Here is a 24,602-nt window from a genome sequence, read left to right as displayed (position 1 = left end):
ATAATTGAGAGTAACCTATGATGGATTGAGGCTGGATGACTATATTAAGAACTGTATTGGTGAGTTTCACAGCTCATTATTAAACAATAATTGAGAGTAACCTATGATGGATTGAGGCTGGATGACTATATTAAGAACTGTATTGGTGAGTTTCACAGCTCATTATTAAACAATAATTGAGAGTAACCTATGATGGATTGAGGCTGGATGACTATATTAAGAACTGTATTGGTGAGTTTCACAGCTCATTATTAAACAATAATTGAGAGTAACCTATGATGGATTGAGGCTGGATGACTATATTAAGAACTGTATTGGTGAGTTTCACAGCTCATTATTAAACAATAATTGAGAGTAACCTATGATGGATTGAGGCTGGATGACTATATTAAGAACTGTATTGGTGAGTTTCACAGCTCATTATTAAACAATAATTGAGAGTAACCTATGATGGATTGAGGCTGGATGACTATATTAAGAACTGTATTGGTGAGTTTCACAGCTCATTATTAAACAATAATTGAGAGTAACCTATGATGGATTGAGGCTGGATGACTATATTAAGAACTGTATTGGTGAGTTTCACAGCTCATTATTAAACAATAATTGAGAGTAACCTATGATGGATTGAGGCTGGATGACTATATTAAGAACTGTATTGGTGAGTTTCACAGCTCATTATTAAACAATAATTGAGAGTAACCTATGATGGATTGAGGCTGGATGACTATATTAAGAACTGTATTGGTGAGTTTCACAGCTCATTATTAAACAATAATTGAGAGTAACCTATGATGGATTGAGGCTGGATGACTATATTAAGAACTGTATTGGTGAGTTTCACAGCTCATTATTAAACAATAATTGAGAGTAACCTATGATGGATTGAGGCTGGATGACTATATTAAGAACTGTATTGGTGAGTTTCACAGCTCATTATTAAACAATAATTGAGAGTAACCTATGATGGATTGAGGCTGGATGACTATATTAAGAACTGTATTGGTGAGTTTCACAGCTCATTATTAAACAATAATTGAGAGTAACCTATGATGGATTGAGGCTGGATGACTATATTAAGAACTGTATTGGTGAGTTTCACAGCTCATTATTAAACAATAATTGAGAGTAACCTATGATGGATTGAGGCTGGATGACTATATTAAGAACTGTATTGGTGAGTTTCACAGCTCATTATTAAACAATAATTGAGAGTAACCTATGATGGATTGAGGCTGGATGACTATATTAAGAACTGTATTGGTGAGTTTCACAGCTCATTATTAAACAATAATTGAGAGTAACCTATGATGGATTGAGGCTGGATGACTATATTAAGAACTGTATTGGTGAGTTTCACAGCTCATTATTAAACAATAATTGAGAGTAACCTATGATGGATTGAGGCTGGATGACTATATTAAGAACTGTATTGGTGAGTTTCACAGCTCATTATTAAACAATAATTGAGAGTAACCTATGATGGATTGAGGCTGGATGACTATATTAAGAACTGTATTGGTGAGTTTCACAGCTCATTATTAAACAATAATTGAGAGTAACCTATGATGGATTGAGGCTGGATGACTATATTAAGAACTGTATTGGTGAGTTTCACAGCTCATTATTAAACAATAATTGAGAGTAACCTATGATGGATTGAGGCTGGATGACTATATTAAGAACTGTATTGGTGAGTTTCACAGCTCATTATTAAACAATAATTGAGAGTAACCTATGATGGATTGAGGCTGGATGACTATATTAAGAACTGTATTGGTGAGTTTCACAGCTCATTATTAAACAATAATTGAGAGTAACCTATGATGGATTGAGGCTGGATGACTATATTAAGAACTGTATTGGTGAGTTTCACAGCTCATTATTAAACAATAATTGAGAGTAACCTATGATGGATTGAGGCTGGATGACTATATTAAGAACTGTATTGGTGAGTTTCACAGCTCATTATTAAACAATAATTGAGAGTAACCTATGATGGATTGAGGCTGGATGACTATATTAAGAACTGTATTGGTGAGTTTCACAGCTCATTATTAAACAATAATTGAGAGTAACCTATGATGGATTGAGGCTGGATGACTATATTAAGAACTGTATTGGTGAGTTTCACAGCTCATTATTAAACAATAATTGAGAGTAACCTATGATGGATTGAGGCTGGATGACTATATTAAGAACTGTATTGGTGAGTTTCACAGCTCATTATTAAACAATAATTGAGAGTAACCTATGATGGATTGAGGCTGGATGACTATATTAAGAACTGTATTGGTGAGTTTCACAGCTCATTATTAAACAATAATTGAGAGTAACCTATGATGGATTGAGGCTGGATGACTATATTAAGAACTGTATTGGTGAGTTTCACAGCTCATTATTAAACAATAATTGAGAGTAACCTATGATGGATTGAGGCTGGATGACTATATTAAGAACTGTATTGGTGAGTTTCACAGCTCATTATTAAACAATAATTGAGAGTAACCTATGATGGATTGAGGCTGGATGACTATATTAAGAACTGTATTGGTGAGTTTCACAGCTCATTATTAAACAATAATTGAGAGTAACCTATGATGGATTGAGGCTGGATGACTATATTAAGAACTGTATTGGTGAGTTTCACAGCTCATTATTAAACAATAATTGAGAGTAACCTATGATGGATTGAGGCTGGATGACTATATTAAGAACTGTATTGGTGAGTTTCACAGCTCATTATTAAACAATAATTGAGAGTAACCTATGATGGATTGAGGCTGGATGACTATATTAAGAACTGTATTGGTGAGTTTCACAGCTCATTATTAAACAATAATTGAGAGTAACCTATGATGGATTGAGGCTGGATGACTATATTAAGAACTGTATTGGTGAGTTTCACAGCTCATTATTAAACAATAATTGAGAGTAACCTATGATGGATTGAGGCTGGATGACTATATTAAGAACTGTATTGGTGAGTTTCACAGCTCATTATTAAACAATAATTGAGAGTAACCTATGATGGATTGAGGCTGGATGACTATATTAAGAACTGTATTGGTGAGTTTCACAGCTCATTATTAAACAATAATTGAGAGTAACCTATGATGGATTGAGGCTGGATGACTATATTAAGAACTGTATTGGTGAGTTTCACAGCTCATTATTAAACAATAATTGAGAGTAACCTATGATGGATTGAGGCTGGATGACTATATTAAGAACTGTATTGGTGAGTTTCACAGCTCATTATTAAACAATAATTGAGAGTAACCTATGATGGATTGAGGCTGGATGACTATATTAAGAACTGTATTGGTGAGTTTCACAGCTCATTATTAAACAATAATTGAGAGTAACCTATGATGGATTGAGGCTGGATGACTATATTAAGAACTGTATTGGTGAGTTTCACAGCTCATTATTAAACAATAATTGAGAGTAACCTATGATGGATTGAGGCTGGATGACTATATTAAGAACTGTATTGGTGAGTTTCACAGCTCATTATTAAACAATAATTGAGAGTAACCTATGATGGATTGAGGCTGGATGACTATATTAAGAACTGTATTGGTGAGTTTCACAGCTCATTATTAAACAATAATTGAGAGTAACCTATGATGGATTGAGGCTGGATGACTATATTAAGAACTGTATTGGTGAGTTTCACAGCTCATTATTAAACAATAATTGAGAGTAACCTATGATGGATTGAGGCTGGATGACTATATTAAGAACTGTATTGGTGAGTTTCACAGCTCATTATTAAACAATAATTGAGAGTAACCTATGATGGATTGAGGCTGGATGACTATATTAAGAACTGTATTGGTGAGTTTCACAGCTCATTATTAAACAATAATTGAGAGTAACCTATGATGGATTGAGGCTGGATGACTATATTAAGAACTGTATTGGTGAGTTTCACAGCTCATTATTAAACAATAATTGAGAGTAACCTATGATGGATTGAGGCTGGATGACTATATTAAGAACTGTATTGGTGAGTTTCACAGCTCATTATTAAACAATAATTGAGAGTAACCTATGATGGATTGAGGCTGGATGACTATATTAAGAACTGTATTGGTGAGTTTCACAGCTCATTATTAAACAATAATTGAGAGTAACCTATGATGGATTGAGGCTGGATGACTATATTAAGAACTGTATTGGTGAGTTTCACAGCTCATTATTAAACAATAATTGAGAGTAACCTATGATGGATTGAGGCTGGATGACTATATTAAGAACTGTATTGGTGAGTTTCACAGCTCATTATTAAACAATAATTGAGAGTAACCTATGATGGATTGAGGCTGGATGACTATATTAAGAACTGTATTGGTGAGTTTCACAGCTCATTATTAAACAATAATTGAGAGTAACCTATGATGGATTGAGGCTGGATGACTATATTAAGAACTGTATTGGTGAGTTTCACAGCTCATTATTAAACAATAATTGAGAGTAACCTATGATGGATTGAGGCTGGATGACTATATTAAGAACTGTATTGGTGAGTTTCACAGCTCATTATTAAACAATAATTGAGAGTAACCTATGATGGATTGAGGCTGGATGACTATATTAAGAACTGTATTGGTGAGTTTCACAGCTCATTATTAAACAATAATTGAGAGTAACCTATGATGGATTGAGGCTGGATGACTATATTAAGAACTGTATTGGTGAGTTTCACAGCTCATTATTAAACAATAATTGAGAGTAACCTATGATGGATTGAGGCTGGATGACTATATTAAGAACTGTATTGGTGAGTTTCACAGCTCATTATTAAACAATAATTGAGAGTAACCTATGATGGATTGAGGCTGGATGACTATATTAAGAACTGTATTGGTGAGTTTCACAGCTCATTATTAAACAATAATTGAGAGTAACCTATGATGGATTGAGGCTGGATGACTATATTAAGAACTGTATTGGTGAGTTTCACAGCTCATTATTAAACAATAATTGAGAGTAACCTATGATGGATTGAGGCTGGATGACTATATTAAGAACTGTATTGGTGAGTTTCACAGCTCATTATTAAACAATAATTGAGAGTAACCTATGATGGATTGAGGCTGGATGACTATATTAAGAACTGTATTGGTGAGTTTCACAGCTCATTATTAAACAATAATTGAGAGTAACCTATGATGGATTGAGGCTGGATGACTATATTAAGAACTGTATTGGTGAGTTTCACAGCTCATTATTAAACAATAATTGAGAGTAACCTATGATGGATTGAGGCTGGATGACTATATTAAGAACTGTATTGGTGAGTTTCACAGCTCATTATTAAACAATAATTGAGAGTAACCTATGATGGATTGAGGCTGGATGACTATATTAAGAACTGTATTGGTGAGTTTCACAGCTCATTATTAAACAATAATTGAGAGTAACCTATGATGGATTGAGGCTGGATGACTATATTAAGAACTGTATTGGTGAGTTTCACAGCTCATTATTAAACAATAATTGAGAGTAACCTATGATGGATTGAGGCTGGATGACTATATTAAGAACTGTATTGGTGAGTTTCACAGCTCATTATTAAACAATAATTGAGAGTAACCTATGATGGATTGAGGCTGGATGACTATATTAAGAACTGTATTGGTGAGTTTCACAGCTCATTATTAAACAATAATTGAGAGTAACCTATGATGGATTGAGGCTGGATGACTATATTAAGAACTGTATTGGTGAGTTTCACAGCTCATTATTAAACAATAATTGAGAGTAACCTATGATGGATTGAGGCTGGATGACTATATTAAGAACTGTATTGGTGAGTTTCACAGCTCATTATTAAACAATAATTGAGAGTAACCTATGATGGATTGAGGCTGGATGACTATATTAAGAACTGTATTGGTGAGTTTCACAGCTCATTATTAAACAATAATTGAGAGTAACCTATGATGGATTGAGGCTGGATGACTATATTAAGAACTGTATTGGTGAGTTTCACAGCTCATTATTAAACAATAATTGAGAGTAACCTATGATGGATTGAGGCTGGATGACTATATTAAGAACTGTATTGGTGAGTTTCACAGCTCATTATTAAACAATAATTGAGAGTAACCTATGATGGATTGAGGCTGGATGACTATATTAAGAACTGTATTGGTGAGTTTCACAGCTCATTATTAAACAATAATTGAGAGTAACCTATGATGGATTGAGGCTGGATGACTATATTAAGAACTGTATTGGTGAGTTTCACAGCTCATTATTAAACAATAATTGAGAGTAACCTATGATGGATTGAGGCTGGATGACTATATTAAGAACTGTATTGGTGAGTTTCACAGCTCATTATTAAACAATAATTGAGAGTAACCTATGATGGATTGAGGCTGGATGACTATATTAAGAACTGTATTGGTGAGTTTCACAGCTCATTATTAAACAATAATTGAGAGTAACCTATGATGGATTGAGGCTGGATGACTATATTAAGAACTGTATTGGTGAGTTTCACAGCTCATTATTAAACAATAATTGAGAGTAACCTATGATGGATTGAGGCTGGATGACTATATTAAGAACTGTATTGGTGAGTTTCACAGCTCATTATTAAACAATAATTGAGAGTAACCTATGATGGATTGAGGCTGGATGACTATATTAAGAACTGTATTGGTGAGTTTCACAGCTCATTATTAAACAATAATTGAGAGTAACCTATGATGGATTGAGGCTGGATGACTATATTAAGAACTGTATTGGTGAGTTTCACAGCTCATTATTAAACAATAATTGAGAGTAACCTATGATGGATTGAGGCTGGATGACTATATTAAGAACTGTATTGGTGAGTTTCACAGCTCATTATTAAACAATAATTGAGAGTAACCTATGATGGATTGAGGCTGGATGACTATATTAAGAACTGTATTGGTGAGTTTATTAAACACAGCTCATTATTAAACAATTATTAAACAATAATGAGAGTAACCTATGATGGATTGAGGCTGGATGACTATATTAAGAACTGTATTGGTGAGTTTCACAGCTCATTATTAAACAATAATTGAGAGTAACCTATGATGGATTGAGGCTGGATGACTATATTAAGAACTGTATTGGTGAGTTTCACAGCTCATTATTAAACAATAATTGAGAGTAACCTATGATGGATTGAGGCTGGATGACTATATTAAGAACTGTATTGGTGAGTTTCACAGCTCATTATTAAACAATAATTGAGAGTAACCTATGATGGATTGAGGCTGGATGACTATATTAAGAACTGTATTGGTGAGTTTCACAGCTCATTATTAAACAATAATTGAGAGTAACCTATGATGGATTGAGGCTGGATGACTATATTAAGAACTGTATTGGTGAGTTTCACAGCTCATTATTAAACAATAATTGAGAGTAACCTATGATGGATTGAGGCTGGATGACTATATTAAGAACTGTATTGGTGAGTTTCACAGCTCATTATTAAACAATAATTGAGAGTAACCTATGATGGATTGAGGCTGGATGACTATATTAAGAACTGTATTGGTGAGTTTCACAGCTCATTATTAAACAATAATTGAGAGTAACCTATGATGGATTGAGGCTGGATGACTATATTAAGAACTGTATTGGTGAGTTTCACAGCTCATTATTAAACAATAATTGAGAGTAACCTATGATGGATTGAGGCTGGATGACTATATTAAGAACTGTATTGGTGAGTTTCACAGCTCATTATTAAACAATAATTGAGAGTAACCTATGATGGATTGAGGCTGGATGACTATATTAAGAACTGTATTGGTGAGTTTCACAGCTCATTATTAAACAATAATTGAGAGTAACCTATGATGGATTGAGGCTGGATGACTATATTAAGAACTGTATTGGTGAGTTTCACAGCTCATTATTAAACAATAATTGAGAGTAACCTATGATGGATTGAGGCTGGATGACTATATTAAGAACTGTATTGGTGAGTTTCACAGCTCATTATTAAACAATAATTGAGAGTAACCTATGATGGATTGAGGCTGGATGACTATATTAAGAACTGTATTGGTGAGTTTCACAGCTCATTATTAAACAATAATTGAGAGTAACCTATGATGGATTGAGGCTGGATGACTATATTAAGAACTGTATTGGTGAGTTTCACAGCTCATTATTAAACAATAATTGAGAGTAACCTATGATGGATTGAGGCTGGATGACTATATTAAGAACTGTATTGGTGAGTTTCACAGCTCATTATTAAACAATAATTGAGAGTAACCTATGATGGATTGAGGCTGGATGACTATATTAAGAACTGTATTGGTGAGTTTCACAGCTCATTATTAAACAATAATTGAGAGTAACCTATGATGGATTGAGGCTGGATGACTATATTAAGAACTGTATTGGTGAGTTTCACAGCTCATTATTAAACAATAATTGAGAGTAACCTATGATGGATTGAGGCTGGATGACTATATTAAGAACTGTATTGGTGAGTTTCACAGCTCATTATTAAACAATAATTGAGAGTAACCTATGATGGATTGAGGCTGGATGACTATATTAAGAACTGTATTGGTGAGTTTCACAGCTCATTATTAAACAATAATAACCTATGAGAGTAACCTATGATGGATTGAGGCTGGATGACTATATTAAGAACTGTATTGGTGAGTTTCACAGCTCATTATTAAACAATAATTGAGAGTAACCTATGATGGATTGAGGCTGGATGACTATATTAAGAACTGTATTGGTGAGTTTCACAGCTCATTATTAAACAATAATTGAGAGTAACCTATGATGGATTGAGGCTGGATGACTATATTAAGAACTGTATTGGTGAGTTTCACAGCTCATTATTAAACAATAATTGAGAGTAACCTATGATGGATTGAGGCTGGATGACTATATTAAGAACTGTATTGGTGAGTTTCACAGCTCATTATTAAACAATAATTGAGAGTAACCTATGATGGATTGAGGCTGGATGACTATATTAAGAACTGTATTGGTGAGTTTCACAGCTCATTATTAAACAATAATTGAGAGTAACCTATGATGGATTGAGGCTGGATGACTATATTAAGAACTGTATTGGTGAGTTTCACAGCTCATTATTAAACAATAATTGAGAGTAACCTATGATGGATTGAGGCTGGATGACTATATTAAGAACTGTATTGGTGAGTTTCACAGCTCATTATTAAACAATAATTGAGAGTAACCTATGATGGATTGAGGCTGGATGACTATATTAAGAACTGTATTGGTGAGTTTCACAGCTCATTATTAAACAATAATTGAGAGTAACCTATGATGGATTGAGGCTGGATGACTATATTAAGAACTGTATTGGTGAGTTTCACAGCTCATTATTAAACAATAATTGAGAGTAACCTATGATGGATTGAGGCTGGATGACTATATTAAGAACTGTATTGGTGAGTTTCACAGCTCATTATTAAACAATAATTGAGAGTAACCTATGATGGATTGAGGCTGGATGACTATATTAAGAACTGTATTGGTGAGTTTCACAGCTCATTATTAAACAATAATTGAGAGTAACCTATGATGGATTGAGGCTGGATGACTATATTAAGAACTGTATTGGTGAGTTTCACAGCTCATTATTAAACAATAATTGAGAGTAACCTATGATGGATTGAGGCTGGATGACTATATTAAGAACTGTATTGGTGAGTTTCACAGCTCATTATTAAACAATAATTGAGAGTAACCTATGATGGATTGAGGCTGGATGACTATATTAAGAACTGTATTGGTGAGTTTCACAGCTCATTATTAAACAATAATTGAGAGTAACCTATGATGGATTGAGGCTGGATGACTATATTAAGAACTGTATTGGTGAGTTTCACAGCTCATTATTAAACAATAATTGAGAGTAACCTATGATGGATTGAGGCTGGATGACTATATTAAGAACTGTATTGGTGAGTTTCACAGCTCATTATTAAACAATAATTGAGAGTAACCTATGATGGATTGAGGCTGGATGACTATATTAAGAACTGTATTGGTGAGTTTCACAGCTCATTATTAAACAATAATTGAGAGTAACCTATGATGGATTGAGGCTGGATGACTATATTAAGAACTGTATTGGTGAGTTTCACAGCTCATTATTAAACAATAATTGAGAGTAACCTATGATGGATTGAGGCTGGATGACTATATTAAGAACTGTATTGGTGAGTTTCACAGCTCATTATTAAACAATAATTGAGAGTAACCTATGATGGATTGAGGCTGGATGACTATATTAAGAACTGTATTGGTGAGTTTCACAGCTCATTATTAAACAATAATTGAGAGTAACCTATGATGGATTGAGGCTGGATGACTATATTAAGAACTGTATTGGTGAGTTTCACAGCTCATTATTAAACAATAATTGAGAGTAACCTATGATGGATTGAGGCTGGATGACTATATTAAGAACTGTATTGGTGAGTTTCACAGCTCATTATTAAACAATAATTGAGAGTAACCTATGATGGATTGAGGCTGGATGACTATATTAAGAACTGTATTGGTGAGTTTCACAGCTCATTATTAAACAATAATTGAGAGTAACCTATGATGGATTGAGGCTGGATGACTATATTAAGAACTGTATTGGTGAGTTTCACAGCTCATTATTAAACAATAATTGAGAGTAACCTATGATGGATTGAGGCTGGATGACTATATTAAGAACTGTATTGGTGAGTTTCACAGCTCATTATTAAACAATAATTGAGAGTAACCTATGATGGATTGAGGCTGGATGACTATATTAAGAACTGTATTGGTGAGTTTCACAGCTCATTATTAAACAATAATTGAGAGTAACCTATGATGGATTGAGGCTGGATGACTATATTAAGAACTGTATTGGTGAGTTTCACAGCTCATTATTAAACAATAATTGAGAGTAACCTATGATGGATTGAGGCTGGATGACTATATTAAGAACTGTATTGGTGAGTTTCACAGCTCATTATTAAACAATAATTGAGAGTAACCTATGATGGATTGAGGCTGGATGACTATATTAAGAACTGTATTGGTGAGTTTCACAGCTCATTATTAAACAATAATTGAGAGTAACCTATGATGGATTGAGGCTGGATGACTATATTAAGAACTGTATTGGTGAGTTTCACAGCTCATTATTAAACAATAATTGAGAGTAACCTATGATGGATTGAGGCTGGATGACTATATTAAGAACTGTATTGGTGAGTTTCACAGCTCATTATTAAACAATAATTGAGAGTAACCTATGATGGATTGAGGCTGGATGACTATATTAAGAACTGTATTGGTGAGTTTCACAGCTCATTATTAAACAATAATTGAGAGTAACCTATGATGGATTGAGGCTGGATGACTATATTAAGAACTGTATTGGTGAGTTTCACAGCTCATTATTAAACAATAATTGAGAGTAACCTATGATGGATTGAGGCTGGATGACTATATTAAGAACTGTATTGGTGAGTTTCACAGCTCATTATTAAACAATAATTGAGAGTAACCTATGATGGATTGAGGCTGGATGACTATATTAAGAACTGTATTGGTGAGTTTCACAGCTCATTATTAAACAATAATTGAGAGTAACCTATGATGGATTGAGGCTGGATGACTATATTAAGAACTGTATTGGTGAGTTTCACAGCTCATTATTAAACAATAATTGAGAGTAACCTATGATGGATTGAGGCTGGATGACTATATTAAGAACTGTATTGGTGAGTTTCACAGCTCATTATTAAACAATAATTGAGAGTAACCTATGATGGATTGAGGCTGGATGACTATATTAAGAACTGTATTGGTGAGTTTCACAGCTCATTATTAAACAATAATTGAGAGTAACCTATGATGGATTGAGGCTGGATGACTATATTAAGAACTGTATTGGTGAGTTTCACAGCTCATTATTAAACAATAATTGAGAGTAACCTATGATGGATTGAGGCTGGATGACTATATTAAGAACTGTATTGGTGAGTTTCACAGCTCATTATTAAACAATAATTGAGAGTAACCTATGATGGATTGAGGCTGGATGACTATATTAAGAACTGTATTGGTGAGTTTCACAGCTCATTATTAAACAATAATTGAGAGTAACCTATGATGGATTGAGGCTGGATGACTATATTAAGAACTGTATTGGTGAGTTTCACAGCTCATTATTAAACAATAATTGAGAGTAACCTATGATGGATTGAGGCTGGATGACTATATTAAGAACTGTATTGGTGAGTTTCACAGCTCATTATTAAACAATAATTGAGAGTAACCTATGATGGATTGAGGCTGGATGACTATATTAAGAACTGTATTGGTGAGTTTCACAGCTCATTATTAAACAATAATTGAGAGTAACCTATGATGGATTGAGGCTGGATGACTATATTAAGAACTGTATTGGTGAGTTTATTGGTGAGTTTCACAGCTCATTATTAAACAATAATTGAGAGTAACCTATGATGGATTGAGGCTGGATGACTATATTAAGAACTGTATTGGTGAGTTTCACAGCTCATTATTAAACAATAATTGAGAGTAACCTATGATGGATTGAGGCTGGATGACTATATTAAGAACTGTATTGGTGAGTTTCACAGCTCATTATTAAACAATAATTGAGAGTAACCTATGATGGATTGAGGCTGGATGACTATATTAAGAACTGTATTGGTGAGTTTCACAGCTCATTATTAAACAATAATTGAGAGTAACCTATGATGGATTGAGGCTGGATGACTATATTAAGAACTGTATTGGTGAGTTTCACAGCTCATTATTAAACAATAATTGAGAGTAACCTATGATGGATTGAGGCTGGATGACTATATTAAGAACTGTATTGGTGAGTTTCACAGCTCATTATTAAACAATAATTGAGAGTAACCTATGATGGATTGAGGCTGGATGACTATATTAAGAACTGTATTGGTGAGTTTCACAGCTCATTATTAAACAATAATTGAGAGTAACCTATGATGGATTGAGGCTGGATGACTATATTAAGAACTGTATTGGTGAGTTTCACAGCTCATTATTAAACAATAATTGAGAGTAACCTATGATGGATTGAGGCTGGATGACTATATTAAGAACTGTATTGGTGAGTTTCACAGCTCATTATTAAACAATAATTGAGAGTAACCTATGATGGATTGAGGCTGGATGACTATATTAAGAACTGTATTGGTGAGTTTCACAGCTCATTATTAAACAATAATTGAGAGTAACCTATGATGGATTGAGGCTGGATGACTATATTAAGAACTGTATTGGTGAGTTTAACAGCTCATTATTAAACAATAATTGAGAGTAACCTATGATGGATTGAGGCTGGATGACTATATTAAGGACTGTATTGGTGAGTTTCACAGCTCATTATTAAACAATAATTGAGAGTAACCTATGATGGATTGAGGCTGGATGACTATATTAAGAACTGTATTGGTGAGTTTCACAGCTCATTATTAAACAATAATTGAGAGTAACCTATGATGGATTGAGGCTGGATGACTATATTAAGAACTGTATTGGTGAGTTTCACAGCTCATTATTAAACAATAATTGAGAGTAACCTATGATGGATTGAGGCTGGATGACTTAAGAACTGTATTGGTGAGTTTAACAGCTCATTATTAAACAATAATTGAGAGTAACCTATGATGGATTGAGGCTGGATGACTATATTAAGAACTGTATTGGTGAGTTTCACAGCTCATTATTAAACAATAATTGAGAGTAACCTATGATGGATTGAGGCTGGATGACTATATTAAGAACTGTATTGGTGAGTTTCACAGCTCATTATTAAACAATAATTGAGAGTAACCTATGATGGATTGAGGCTGGATGACTATAAGTACTGTATTGGTGAGTTTAACAGCTCATTATTAAACAATAATTGAGAGTAACCTATGATGGATTGAGGCTGGATGACTATATTAAGAACTGTATTGGTGAATTTCACAGCTCATTATTAAACAATAATTGAGAGTAACCTATGATAGATTGAGGCTGGATGACTATATTAAGAACTGTATTGGTGAGTTTCTCAGCTCATTATTAAACAATAATTGAGAGTAACCTATGATGGATTGAGGCTGGATGACTATATTAAGAACTGTATTGGTGGAGTTTCACAGCTCATTATTAAACAATAATTGAGAGTAATTTATGATGGATTGAGGCTGGATGACTATATTAAGGACTGTATTGGTGAGTTTCACAGCTCATTATTAAACAATAATTGAGAGTAATTTATGATGGATTGAGGCTGGATGACTATATTAAGGACTCTATTGGTGAGTTTTACAGCTCATTATTAAACAATAATTGAGAGTAACCTATGATGGATTGAGGCTGGATGACTATATTAAGAACTGTATTGGTGAGTTTAACAGCTCATTATTGAACAATAATTGAGAGTAACCTATGATGGATTGAGGCTGGATGACTATATTAAGAACTGTATTGGTGAGTTTCATAGCTTATTATTAAACAATAATTGAGAGTAACCTATGATGGATTGAGGCTGGATGACTATATTAAGAACTGTATTGGTGAGTTTAACAGCTCATTATTAAACAATAATTGAGAGTAACCTATGATAGATTGAGGCTGGATGACTTAAGAACTGTATTGGTGAGTTTAACAGCTCATTATTAAACAATAATTGAGAGTAACCTATGATGGATTGAGGCTGGATGACTATATTAAGGACTGTATTGGTGAATTTCATAGCTTATTATTAAACAATAATTGAGACTAACCTATGATGGATTGAGGCTGGATGACTATATTAAGAACTGTATTGGTGAGTTTCACAGCTCATTATTAAACAATAATTGAGAGTAACCTATGATAGATTGAGGCTGGATGACTATATTAAGAACTGTATTGGTGGAGTTTCACAGCTCATTATTAAACAATAATTGAGAGTAATTTATGATGGATTGAGGCTGGATGACTATATAAAGGACTGTATTGGTGAGTTTCACAGCTCATTATTAAACAATAATTGAGAGTAATTTATGATGGATTGAGGCTGGATGACTATATTAAGGACTCTATTGGTGAGTTTTACAGCTCATTATTAAACAATAATTGAGAGTAACCTATGATGGATTGAGGCAGGATGACTATATTAAGAACTGTATTGGTGAGTTTAACAGCTCATTATTAAACAATAATTGAGAGTAACCTATGATGGATTGAGGCTGGATGACTATATTAAGGACTGTATTGGTGGGTTTCATAGTTATTATAAACGGTTTACTCTTATTGCACTAGTATTTCACTTAGAATTGGCTGGGTAAATGGAAGGACATTCGAACACTACTACCATAGGTGATCTTAAAATTTCCACATATCTTACAGTTTTCAGTTGTTTATTTCTTGCTAATTACATTTACTGTCTGTTAGCAAACAGTACATTATATATGTTAGGATTTGTTAAAGGTGGACAAATAAAATAGAATGTTTTTAAATACTTGAAACAAACTAGCAACATTGTAACCCTTTATTTGAAATACCAAGTTTTATTTTTTGAAAGTTTCTGGTGTACAAATTGATTTTTTTGTAATGTATGAATAGATATATATATTTATGTATAAGATTTGAATATATATATATATTTGTGTGTATGTATAAGATTTGAATATATATATATATATATGTGTGTATGTATAAGATTTGAATATATATGTGTGTATGTATAAGATTTGAATATATATATATGTATGTATGTATAAGATTTGAATATATATATATGTGTGTATGTATAAGATTTGAATATATATATGTGTGTATGTATAAGATTTGAATATATATATATATGTGTGTGTATGTTTATAAGATTTGAATATATATATATGTTTATAAGATTTGAATATATATATATATATGTGTGTGTGTATAAGATTTGAATATATATATATATGTGTGTGTGTATAAGATTTGAATATATATATATGTTTATAAGATTTGAATATATATATATATGTGTGTGTGTATAAGATTTGAATATATATATATATATGTGTGTGTTTATAAGGTTTGAATATATATATGTGTATAAGATTTGAATATATATATGTGTATAAGATTTGAATATATATATGTGTATAAGATTTGAATATATATATGTGTTTTAGATTTGAATATATATATGTGTATAAGATTTGAATATATATATGTGTATAAGATTTGAATATATATATGTGTATGTGTATGTTTATAAGATTTGAATATATATATATGTGTGTGTAAGATTTGAATATATATATATGTATGTGTGTGTAAGATTTGAATATATATATATGTATGTGTGTATAAGATTTGAATATATATATATATGTGTGTGTGTGTATAAGATTTTGTGAACTCTGTTGTTCCTAATGTTCAGTTATTTTGCCTCTAGTGTAAGTAATAAATTAATGTTTCACAGTACCACCATCCATCAATGTATCAGCCGCAGACCCTAACCACATTGCTGTGCAGAATGATAATATTGTTCTAGAGTGCCCCGTGTCAGGAAACCCCACCCCACGGATGATCTGGTACAAAGACTCTCAAATGGTTCTGCCAGGCCCTGGGGTTCATCTCTCTGCTGATGGAACGAAGCTGACTTTATCCCGAGTCAGTGTAAGAGATGCTGGAAGCTACACGTGCATGGCCGTTAATGATGCTGGAGACAGTGAAGTGGAGATGAGGCTGAGTGTAATGGGTATGTTTTGATTATTAATCTGTGTTCAGTTTATTGCTTTATGACAGTAATGTAGAACTGTTAAATAATACATGAGTTAATCAAGTGGAAGTCTGTCTTTATTTCCAGTTCCTCCTGTTATTGACAAAGTTGGCATAGAGGGATCATCACAAGTTGTTATTAACCAGACAGCAAAGATCTTCTGTGAAGCACGTGGCTCCCCAACACCAGAAATTACATGGTTAAAGAATGGTCAGCCTTTGAGTGCTGCAAACTCAGGAGCATACAGAGTGTCCAGTCAAGGCCAGTTGCTGGAAATAATGAGAGTACAAGGCAATGCCACGTATTCTTGTGTTGCTAGAAATGATGCTGGCATTGCTGAAGAGGAAGTGAGACTGGATGTGTTAGGTAAACATATTGGATATGTTTGATAAACTGGATATGTTAGGTAAACAAACTGGATGTGTTTGATAAACTGGATATGTTAGGTAAACAAACTGGATGTGTTTGATAAACTGGATATGTTAAGTAAACAAACTGGATGTGTTTGATAAACTGGATATGTTAAGTAAACAAACTGGATATGTTAAGTAAACAAACTGGATGTGTTTGATAAACTGGATATGTTAAGTAAACAAACTGGATATGTTAAGTAAACAAACTGGATATGTTAAGTAAACATATTGGATGTGTTTGATAAACTGGATATGTTAGGTAAACAAACTGCATGTGTTTGATAAACTGGATATGTTAGGTAAACAAACTGGATGTGTTTGATAAACTCATCATTTGTTATTGTACAACTTGTGGTGTCCTGGTGGATGCTCATCATATGATATTAGGTTGAATAATTTCTCTGTTTGTAACATTATGTAACATACTTAGATTTGGTATCTTTAACTTATCTCATTGTTATCATTCATTGTGAGTAATAATAGATAAAGAGAGGTTGAGCATTTATAATAATTTGACATGTGAACAACTTCTGTTCCCCTTGGAAATACATGTCCAATCTGTACAATATATTCAAAACAAATCAAACATGTCTTCAAAAATTTGTCAAAATGCACACAGGTTAGTTCAACTCAACTTGTCAAAGTGTACACAGGTTAGTTCAACTCAACTTGTCAAAGTGCACACAGTTCAACTCAACTTGTCAAAGTGCACACAGGTTCAACTCAACTTGTCAAAGTGCACACAGTTCAACTCAACTTGTCAAAGTGCACACAGGTTCAACTCAACTTGTCAAAGTGCATGCAGGTTCAACTCAACTTGTCAAAGTGCACACAGGTTCAACTCAACTTGTCAAAGTGCACACAGTTCAACTCAACTTGTCAAAGTGCACACAGGTTCAACTGACAAGATGTATTATTTTCTGCCATCTCTTTTTCACTAACAATAAATTCACTTACATTACTCCATGGGTTACCACAGTTGTATCCAAAACTTTAAATAATTGTTTCCTTTCAATCAAAGTCCACACAGGTGGGTTCAATTATGTTTAAGACACCCTTTGACAGGGCAGTTGTTTTCTTTTATCTCCAATATTACACCACTGTGAAACTCACTCTAAATTTTGCTCGTTAAAGTTAAACTAACAATCACTAATTCTAACTTTACTTTCACTATCTTTTCTGACTTGACTTCTTTACAAACTTGTTTAGTAAATACCCATCACAACTAAGCTGCCAGCCACTCAATTTATACCTCTAACTACCTCTGTGTATCTGCACGTATTTATAACACAACAGAAAAATCTAGAACTAACTAGCTCTCTAGTGACAACAATATTACACAGAACAAAAAACGTTTAGAAAGGTGAGACCAAAAATATTATTAAAACCTAGTACAAACTGCATACACAGCATACAACTCTAATGAGTTATGTTAGGAAACTTGTCACAATTATTACTTTTAAAATAATTAACACTTTTGTTTTGAAAACTAAATAATCACTAAATGAAATAAGCAATAACTGTTATGCTAAGCAGTTTTGTATGTTCAACATTGTACTTTAAGAAATATGTTTTCTTAGAAAATGTTTAAAAGTAAGTATTTTTTGTAGCCAAGAAGTTATAAATAAAATGTTCAAATTATTTCCCCGTGAAGAATGCATGTATGTCTAAGTTGGGCTATCTGCTGAGTCCACCAAGAGGAATCAAACCCCTGATTTTAGTGTTGTAAATCTGTAGACTTACTGCTGTAACAGCAGTGGGCCTAATTTTAGTATTTGGTAAAATTATGCAGTGTATAAAAATTTTGTTTTTTTTTTAATTTCTTAACTAGGTTCACAAAAATACTGAAAACATTAAGAAAACCCTAATTTATTAAAGTAGTGCTGAAACTTTTAAGTCAAAGAGATTATATTTTTGTTACAATTTCCTCATTGATAAACCTTGTTGACGTAAAATAGTGACAAAGGCTAATAGAGCAAGGGGGATTCTATTTTTGTTTCAGTTCCTCCAGGAATAGAAAAAAGCAGCACTGACAAGGAAGTGGAGACCATAATAGGAAAACCTGTTAGAATCACATGTACTGTAACTGGACATCCTCCACCTGAAGTGACATGGCTGAAGAATGGACATCTTATTCAGCCATCTCAGCACATCCAGTTTCTAGAGAAAGGCCATGTGTTATTGCTTGATTCACCACTAGAAACTGATACAGCAGAGTACACCTGCATCGCTACCAATGAGGCAGGAACCACAGAGGAGGGTTTCAAATTAAATGTCTTGAGTATGTTGACTAAACTTGGACAAAAGATGTTTTTTGTAATTTCCTCTTTTTGTATGGAATAAGACTTTAATTTAATTATGATATCAGTAATTACACCTAATGAAATAGTAGAAGTGAAGAGCAGAAATTGTTTTACACTTTTAAATAAAGAAGAATGTTACACAACCTTAGTCAAAAGATGTGTTACAAGGTTACCATTTGCATTAAACGTAACTTGAATTCCAATACTCTACACTTCTCTGCTTACAAGATCAGCAATTTTTACTCATTGCTGCCCCTAAATGTGAATTTTTATTTAAGCATGCCACAAGCCTTCAGTGCCCCCTATGGGAATCAAGTGATTCCAACATGTCTGCCATGTAAAGCATCATGCCTCACTTCTCCACCAATAAGAGTATAATACACTCATGTGACATGTGTCTCCTTTTATAAGCCTCTACTGAACTATCATTTTGAAGTTTGACAGTGCTTGTATTTGGACATTTCTTTGTCATTCTACAGGGTGGCCCATAAGTCCCTACCCATCCATTTGTTGTTATGTTATATTCAATAATACTAATGATGAGTAGAAGGGCTGTTACCACAGCATTTGGAACAATAACCCCTGCTTTGTTGAGGAAAATGTCTCACAGAACATGGCGTCGCATAATATTATGCAGCGAGAATGAGGGACAGCACACAAATACACTGGATACATAAGATATATGGATTGGTAGAAACTTACGGGCCACCCTGTATACTGTTTCACACTCATATTTAGTATACTCACAAAGTGGCCTTTATTTATTTTAACTTGAAGATTTTTTGCAGTTTGAAACTTGCCAACTTATTCCAGTCACATTCCAAAGATGATGTTACCATTTTAGGCATGTTAAGCCTATGAGTAGTGCAAGCGACCTGGCTTGGATTTTTATTTGTGTTTATTCTTCAGAAGAGTTAACATTCAAAAGTTTGGCCTCTTTTATTGTTAAGCCTAAGAGTAGTGCAAGCGACCTGGCTTGGATTTTTATTAGTGTTTATTCTTCAGAACAGTTAACATTCAAAAGTTTGGCCTCTTTTATTGTTAAGCCTAAGAGTAGTGCACGTGACCTGGCTTGGATTTTTATTGGTGTTTATTCTTCAGGAGAGTTAGCATTCAAAAGTTTGGCCTCTTTCACTGGTTCTTGACCACAATTCCTCCTGTAGATTCTAACACTGAGATCTTGATAGTCTTTTTACACCACCAGATTTCAAATGTTTGGTTCTTCATTTCCATTATGTAGTCTCCTTTCCCAGTATGGACGTTTTATATTGTCTTTGCACATTTTTTCTCTAAAACTGCAGAGTTTGTGGTCCAGACATTCCTCCCAGATCATTTGTTCTCCCTGACTGCCTACCATTTCAACTTAGGACATTCATTTAATCTTTTATTTCCTCACATTTCCTTTGTTTGCATCTCTTTTCTTGTTTTATATGTTTCTCCTTCCTGTATATTTTCTTCTCCTAATCAATTCAAGATTCTAGTTAATCTTGTAAACAGAAAGAAGTACCATGAGAGAAGTTATAATTTTCCTATACTGAAAATGTATTTCTGATAGGTGCTTCCCTCTGCTTATATTTCCAATTCTTCTTTCCAGCACACCTCTTGTGCTTTTGTTTTCTGCCAGACTTCATTGATAGTTTGGTAGAGGCACACAAGGTAAGTCACGTGAGTGTACTGTGCTACTATTGGTAGATAGGTGACACATGATGATTTATACGAGAGACATGTTGGAATCACTTGAGGGGGGGTAGCTTATGGCATGCATAAATAAAAAAGTTTACATACAGTGGCAGCAATGAATAAAAATAACTAATCTTGTGAGTGGGAGAAAATGTCTATAGGAAATACGTGCATTATCAAAAAAGGAAAATTATAACTTTTCACAGACTGAAAATATAACTTTCCTAAATTATGTCAAATGTACTAATGTCATTATTAATATTAAATTACATTTTCTTATTTTGTTGTTTTTACTGTATATTATGTGTTAAAGTACGTTGGAAACAATAATAACAATAAAAATTATTTTGATTTGTGAAAGTAAAACCATTATGATATGGCTTCTGCCTCGTCATGACTAGGGGCATCTTTCAGGTTTAGAATATACTCCTATGTGTCTAACTTTAAAGTAATAATTCTAACACAGTTTTGAAGTCAAACATATTTTATCATTTAATAACATTTATTTAGTGCAAATATAGGAAAATGAAAGAAAACAAACATTTCTGTTAAATTTTAAGGAATCTTGCTGGTCATCAACCAATTAACAACAGTTTTCAGAATTTTTGTTCATTTTCTAAAATGTGGGTGTATATTTTCTAAAAAATATATTATTATCCATGTCTTGTTTGTTACGATTTTCCATTTCTTTCAATGATTTTATTACTGCAGCCTTAGTTCCCAACCCTTACATATCACAGTTAATAACTCTAGAAATGAGCAACATTTTAATATAATTGGATAGAATAGAGTGTAAACTAGTTATACCAAAGTGATTTTAGCTTTTGCAGAAGTTTATGGCTTCAATAAAGTTACCAGCTAAACTTCCAGTCGATAAGATCAAATGAATATAACGGGAAGCCTTCAGAACAAAGATCTGGAAATATTTTATTGTGTCTTTAAACATTCTTTCTAGAAGGTATGTTACCAAAAACATCCTATCACTCAAATACTTCCATAAGAATCGTTTTGGTAAGAACTCTTTCAGTTATCCTTAATCAATAAGACAATTAGTTTGAATGGACATGTTCTATTGCCTATTACTTTCTGACCTGGAATTTTTATAAATTTTATTCAGTGCTTTGATATTTTATTTACATATTCTTTTCTCCTGATGATGATTTTGTGTCCTGATGTCACTCCTGTAAAATCTTCTAGTTCCACCCACTTTATTGGATGATTCTCTTCTACACGTACCTGTGATTGTTAACCGGCCTGTAAGATTAGACTGTCCAGCAAGAGGAGTGCCACCTCCAGAAATTAGTTGGTTTAAAGATGGTGAACCGGTTCATAATAGTGACAATATTTATGTGAGTAAACAGAAACTTCACATCTACCGTAGTCAACTGTATCATTCGGGATTTTATTTCTGTGTAGCTGCCAACCCGGCAGGGGCAGTTGACAAACACTTCAATGTTTCTGTGTGGGGTAAGTGCAGTCAGTGATTCATAACGTTTGTCTAGTAGAGACGAAGTCTGGGTTCTATGTTATAATGTGTGGGGTAAGTGCAGTCAGTGATTCATAACGTTTGTCTAGTAGAGACGAAGTCTGGGTTCTATGTTATAATGTGTGGGGTAAGTGCAGTCAGTGATTCATAACATTTGTGTAGTAGAGACGAAGTCTGGGTTCTATGTTATAATAAGTGACTACAGGATAAAGCCCTATTCATGTTGTTATAATTCACTTCAAAGGTGTTCAGTTATATGTGTGAATGGTATTGATCTTTTGTAGGTGGGTTTCATCTTTTGTAGGTGGGTTACATAACACAGTTTTAACAGAAAGTTCTTCTATTCTGTGATTATGTAAACTATCAAGACACGAAATAACTGTAGAAACGTCAGAAAAACGGGCTATTCCACAACTGGCTGCCAATCATATAGAAGATGTAATGAAGATATTTAAAAACTCCTTCAACACTTGATGTGATAAGCACTAAAACAACCTTCTGTTACACATTTCACTACAGTATGTTTGTTTATTATAGATGATATGTGGTGTAATAAAGAGTAAAACAACCTTCTGTTACACATTTCACTATAGTATGTTTGTTTATTATAGATTATATGTGGTGTAATAAAGAATGAAAGAACCTTCTGTTAGACATTTCACTACAGTATGTTTGTTTATTATAGATGATATGTGGTGTAATAAAGAGTAAAACATCCTTCTGTTACACATTTCACTATAGTATGTTTGTTTATTATAGATTATATGTGGTGTAATAAAGAATGAAAGAACCTTCTGTTACACATTTCACTATAGTATGTTTGTTTATTATAGATGATATGTGGTGTAATAAAGAATGAAAGAACCTTCTGTTACACATTTCACTATAGTATGTTTGTTTATTATAGATTATATGTGGTGTAATAAAGAATGAAAGAACCTTCTGTTACACATTTCACTATAGTATGTTTGTTTATTATAGATTATATGTGGTGTAATAAAGAATGAAAGAACCTTCTGTTACACATTTCACTATAGTATGTTTGTTTATTATAGATGATATGTGGTGTAATAAAGAATGAAAGAACCTTCTGTTACACATTTCACTATAGTATGTTTGTTCATTATAGATGATATGTGGTGTAATAAAGAGCAAAAAAACCTTCTGTTACACATTTCACTACAGTATGTTTGTTTATTATAGATGATATGTGGTGTAATAAAAAGGAAAAACCTTCTATAAGACATTTCACTACAGTATGTTTGTTTATTATAGATGATATGTGGTGTAATAAACAGTGAAAGAACCTTCTGTTACACATTTCACTACAGTATGTTTGTTTATTATAGATGATATGTGGTGTAATAAAGAGTAAAAGAACCTTCTTTTACACATTTCACTATAGTATGTTTGTTTATTATAGATGATATGTGGTGTAATAAAGAGTAAAAGAACCTTCTGTTACACATTTCACTACAGTATGTTTGTTTATTATAGATGATATGTAGTGTAATAAAGAGTAAAACAACCTTCTGTTACACATTTCACTACAGTATGTTTGTTTATTATAGATGATATGTGGTGTAATAAAGAGTAAAAACCTTCTATAAGACATTTCACTACAGTATGTTTCTTTATTATAGATGATATGTGGTGTAATAAAGAGTAAAAGAACCTTCTGTTACACATTTCACTACAGTATGTTTGTTTATTATAGATGATATTTGGTGTAATAAAGAGTAAAAGAACCTTCTGTTACACATTTCACTACAGTATGTTTGTTTATTATAGATGATATTTGGTGTAATAAAGAGTAAAAGAACCTTCTGTTACACAATTCACTATAGTATGCTTGTTTATTATAGATGATATTTGGTGTAATAAAGAGTAAAAGAACCTTCTGTTACACAATT

At 33.0% G+C, this 24,602-nt stretch overlaps 1 protein-coding gene across 1 annotated transcript in view; it reads left to right on the top strand.

Moving 5' to 3' along the window:
* The window catches only part of LOC143227929 (hemicentin-1-like), a 246,350-nt gene that overhangs the window by 127,804 nt on the left and 93,944 nt on the right, over positions 1-24,602 (top strand). The window contains 4 exon segments of the mRNA XM_076459284.1: positions 16,508-16,786; positions 16,895-17,173; positions 19,223-19,501; positions 22,401-22,670. Of these exon segments, the coding sequence (XP_076315399.1) occupies positions 16,508-16,786; positions 16,895-17,173; positions 19,223-19,501; positions 22,401-22,670 (1,107 nt within the window).

Source organism: Tachypleus tridentatus, chromosome 10 (genome assembly GCF_004210375.1).
Source record: "Tachypleus tridentatus isolate NWPU-2018 chromosome 10, ASM421037v1, whole genome shotgun sequence".
Lineage (NCBI taxonomy): Eukaryota > Metazoa > Arthropoda > Merostomata > Xiphosura > Limulidae > Tachypleus > Tachypleus tridentatus.
The sequence above is the reverse complement of the archived record's forward strand: the minus strand, read 5'-3'. Positions and strand labels throughout refer to the sequence as shown.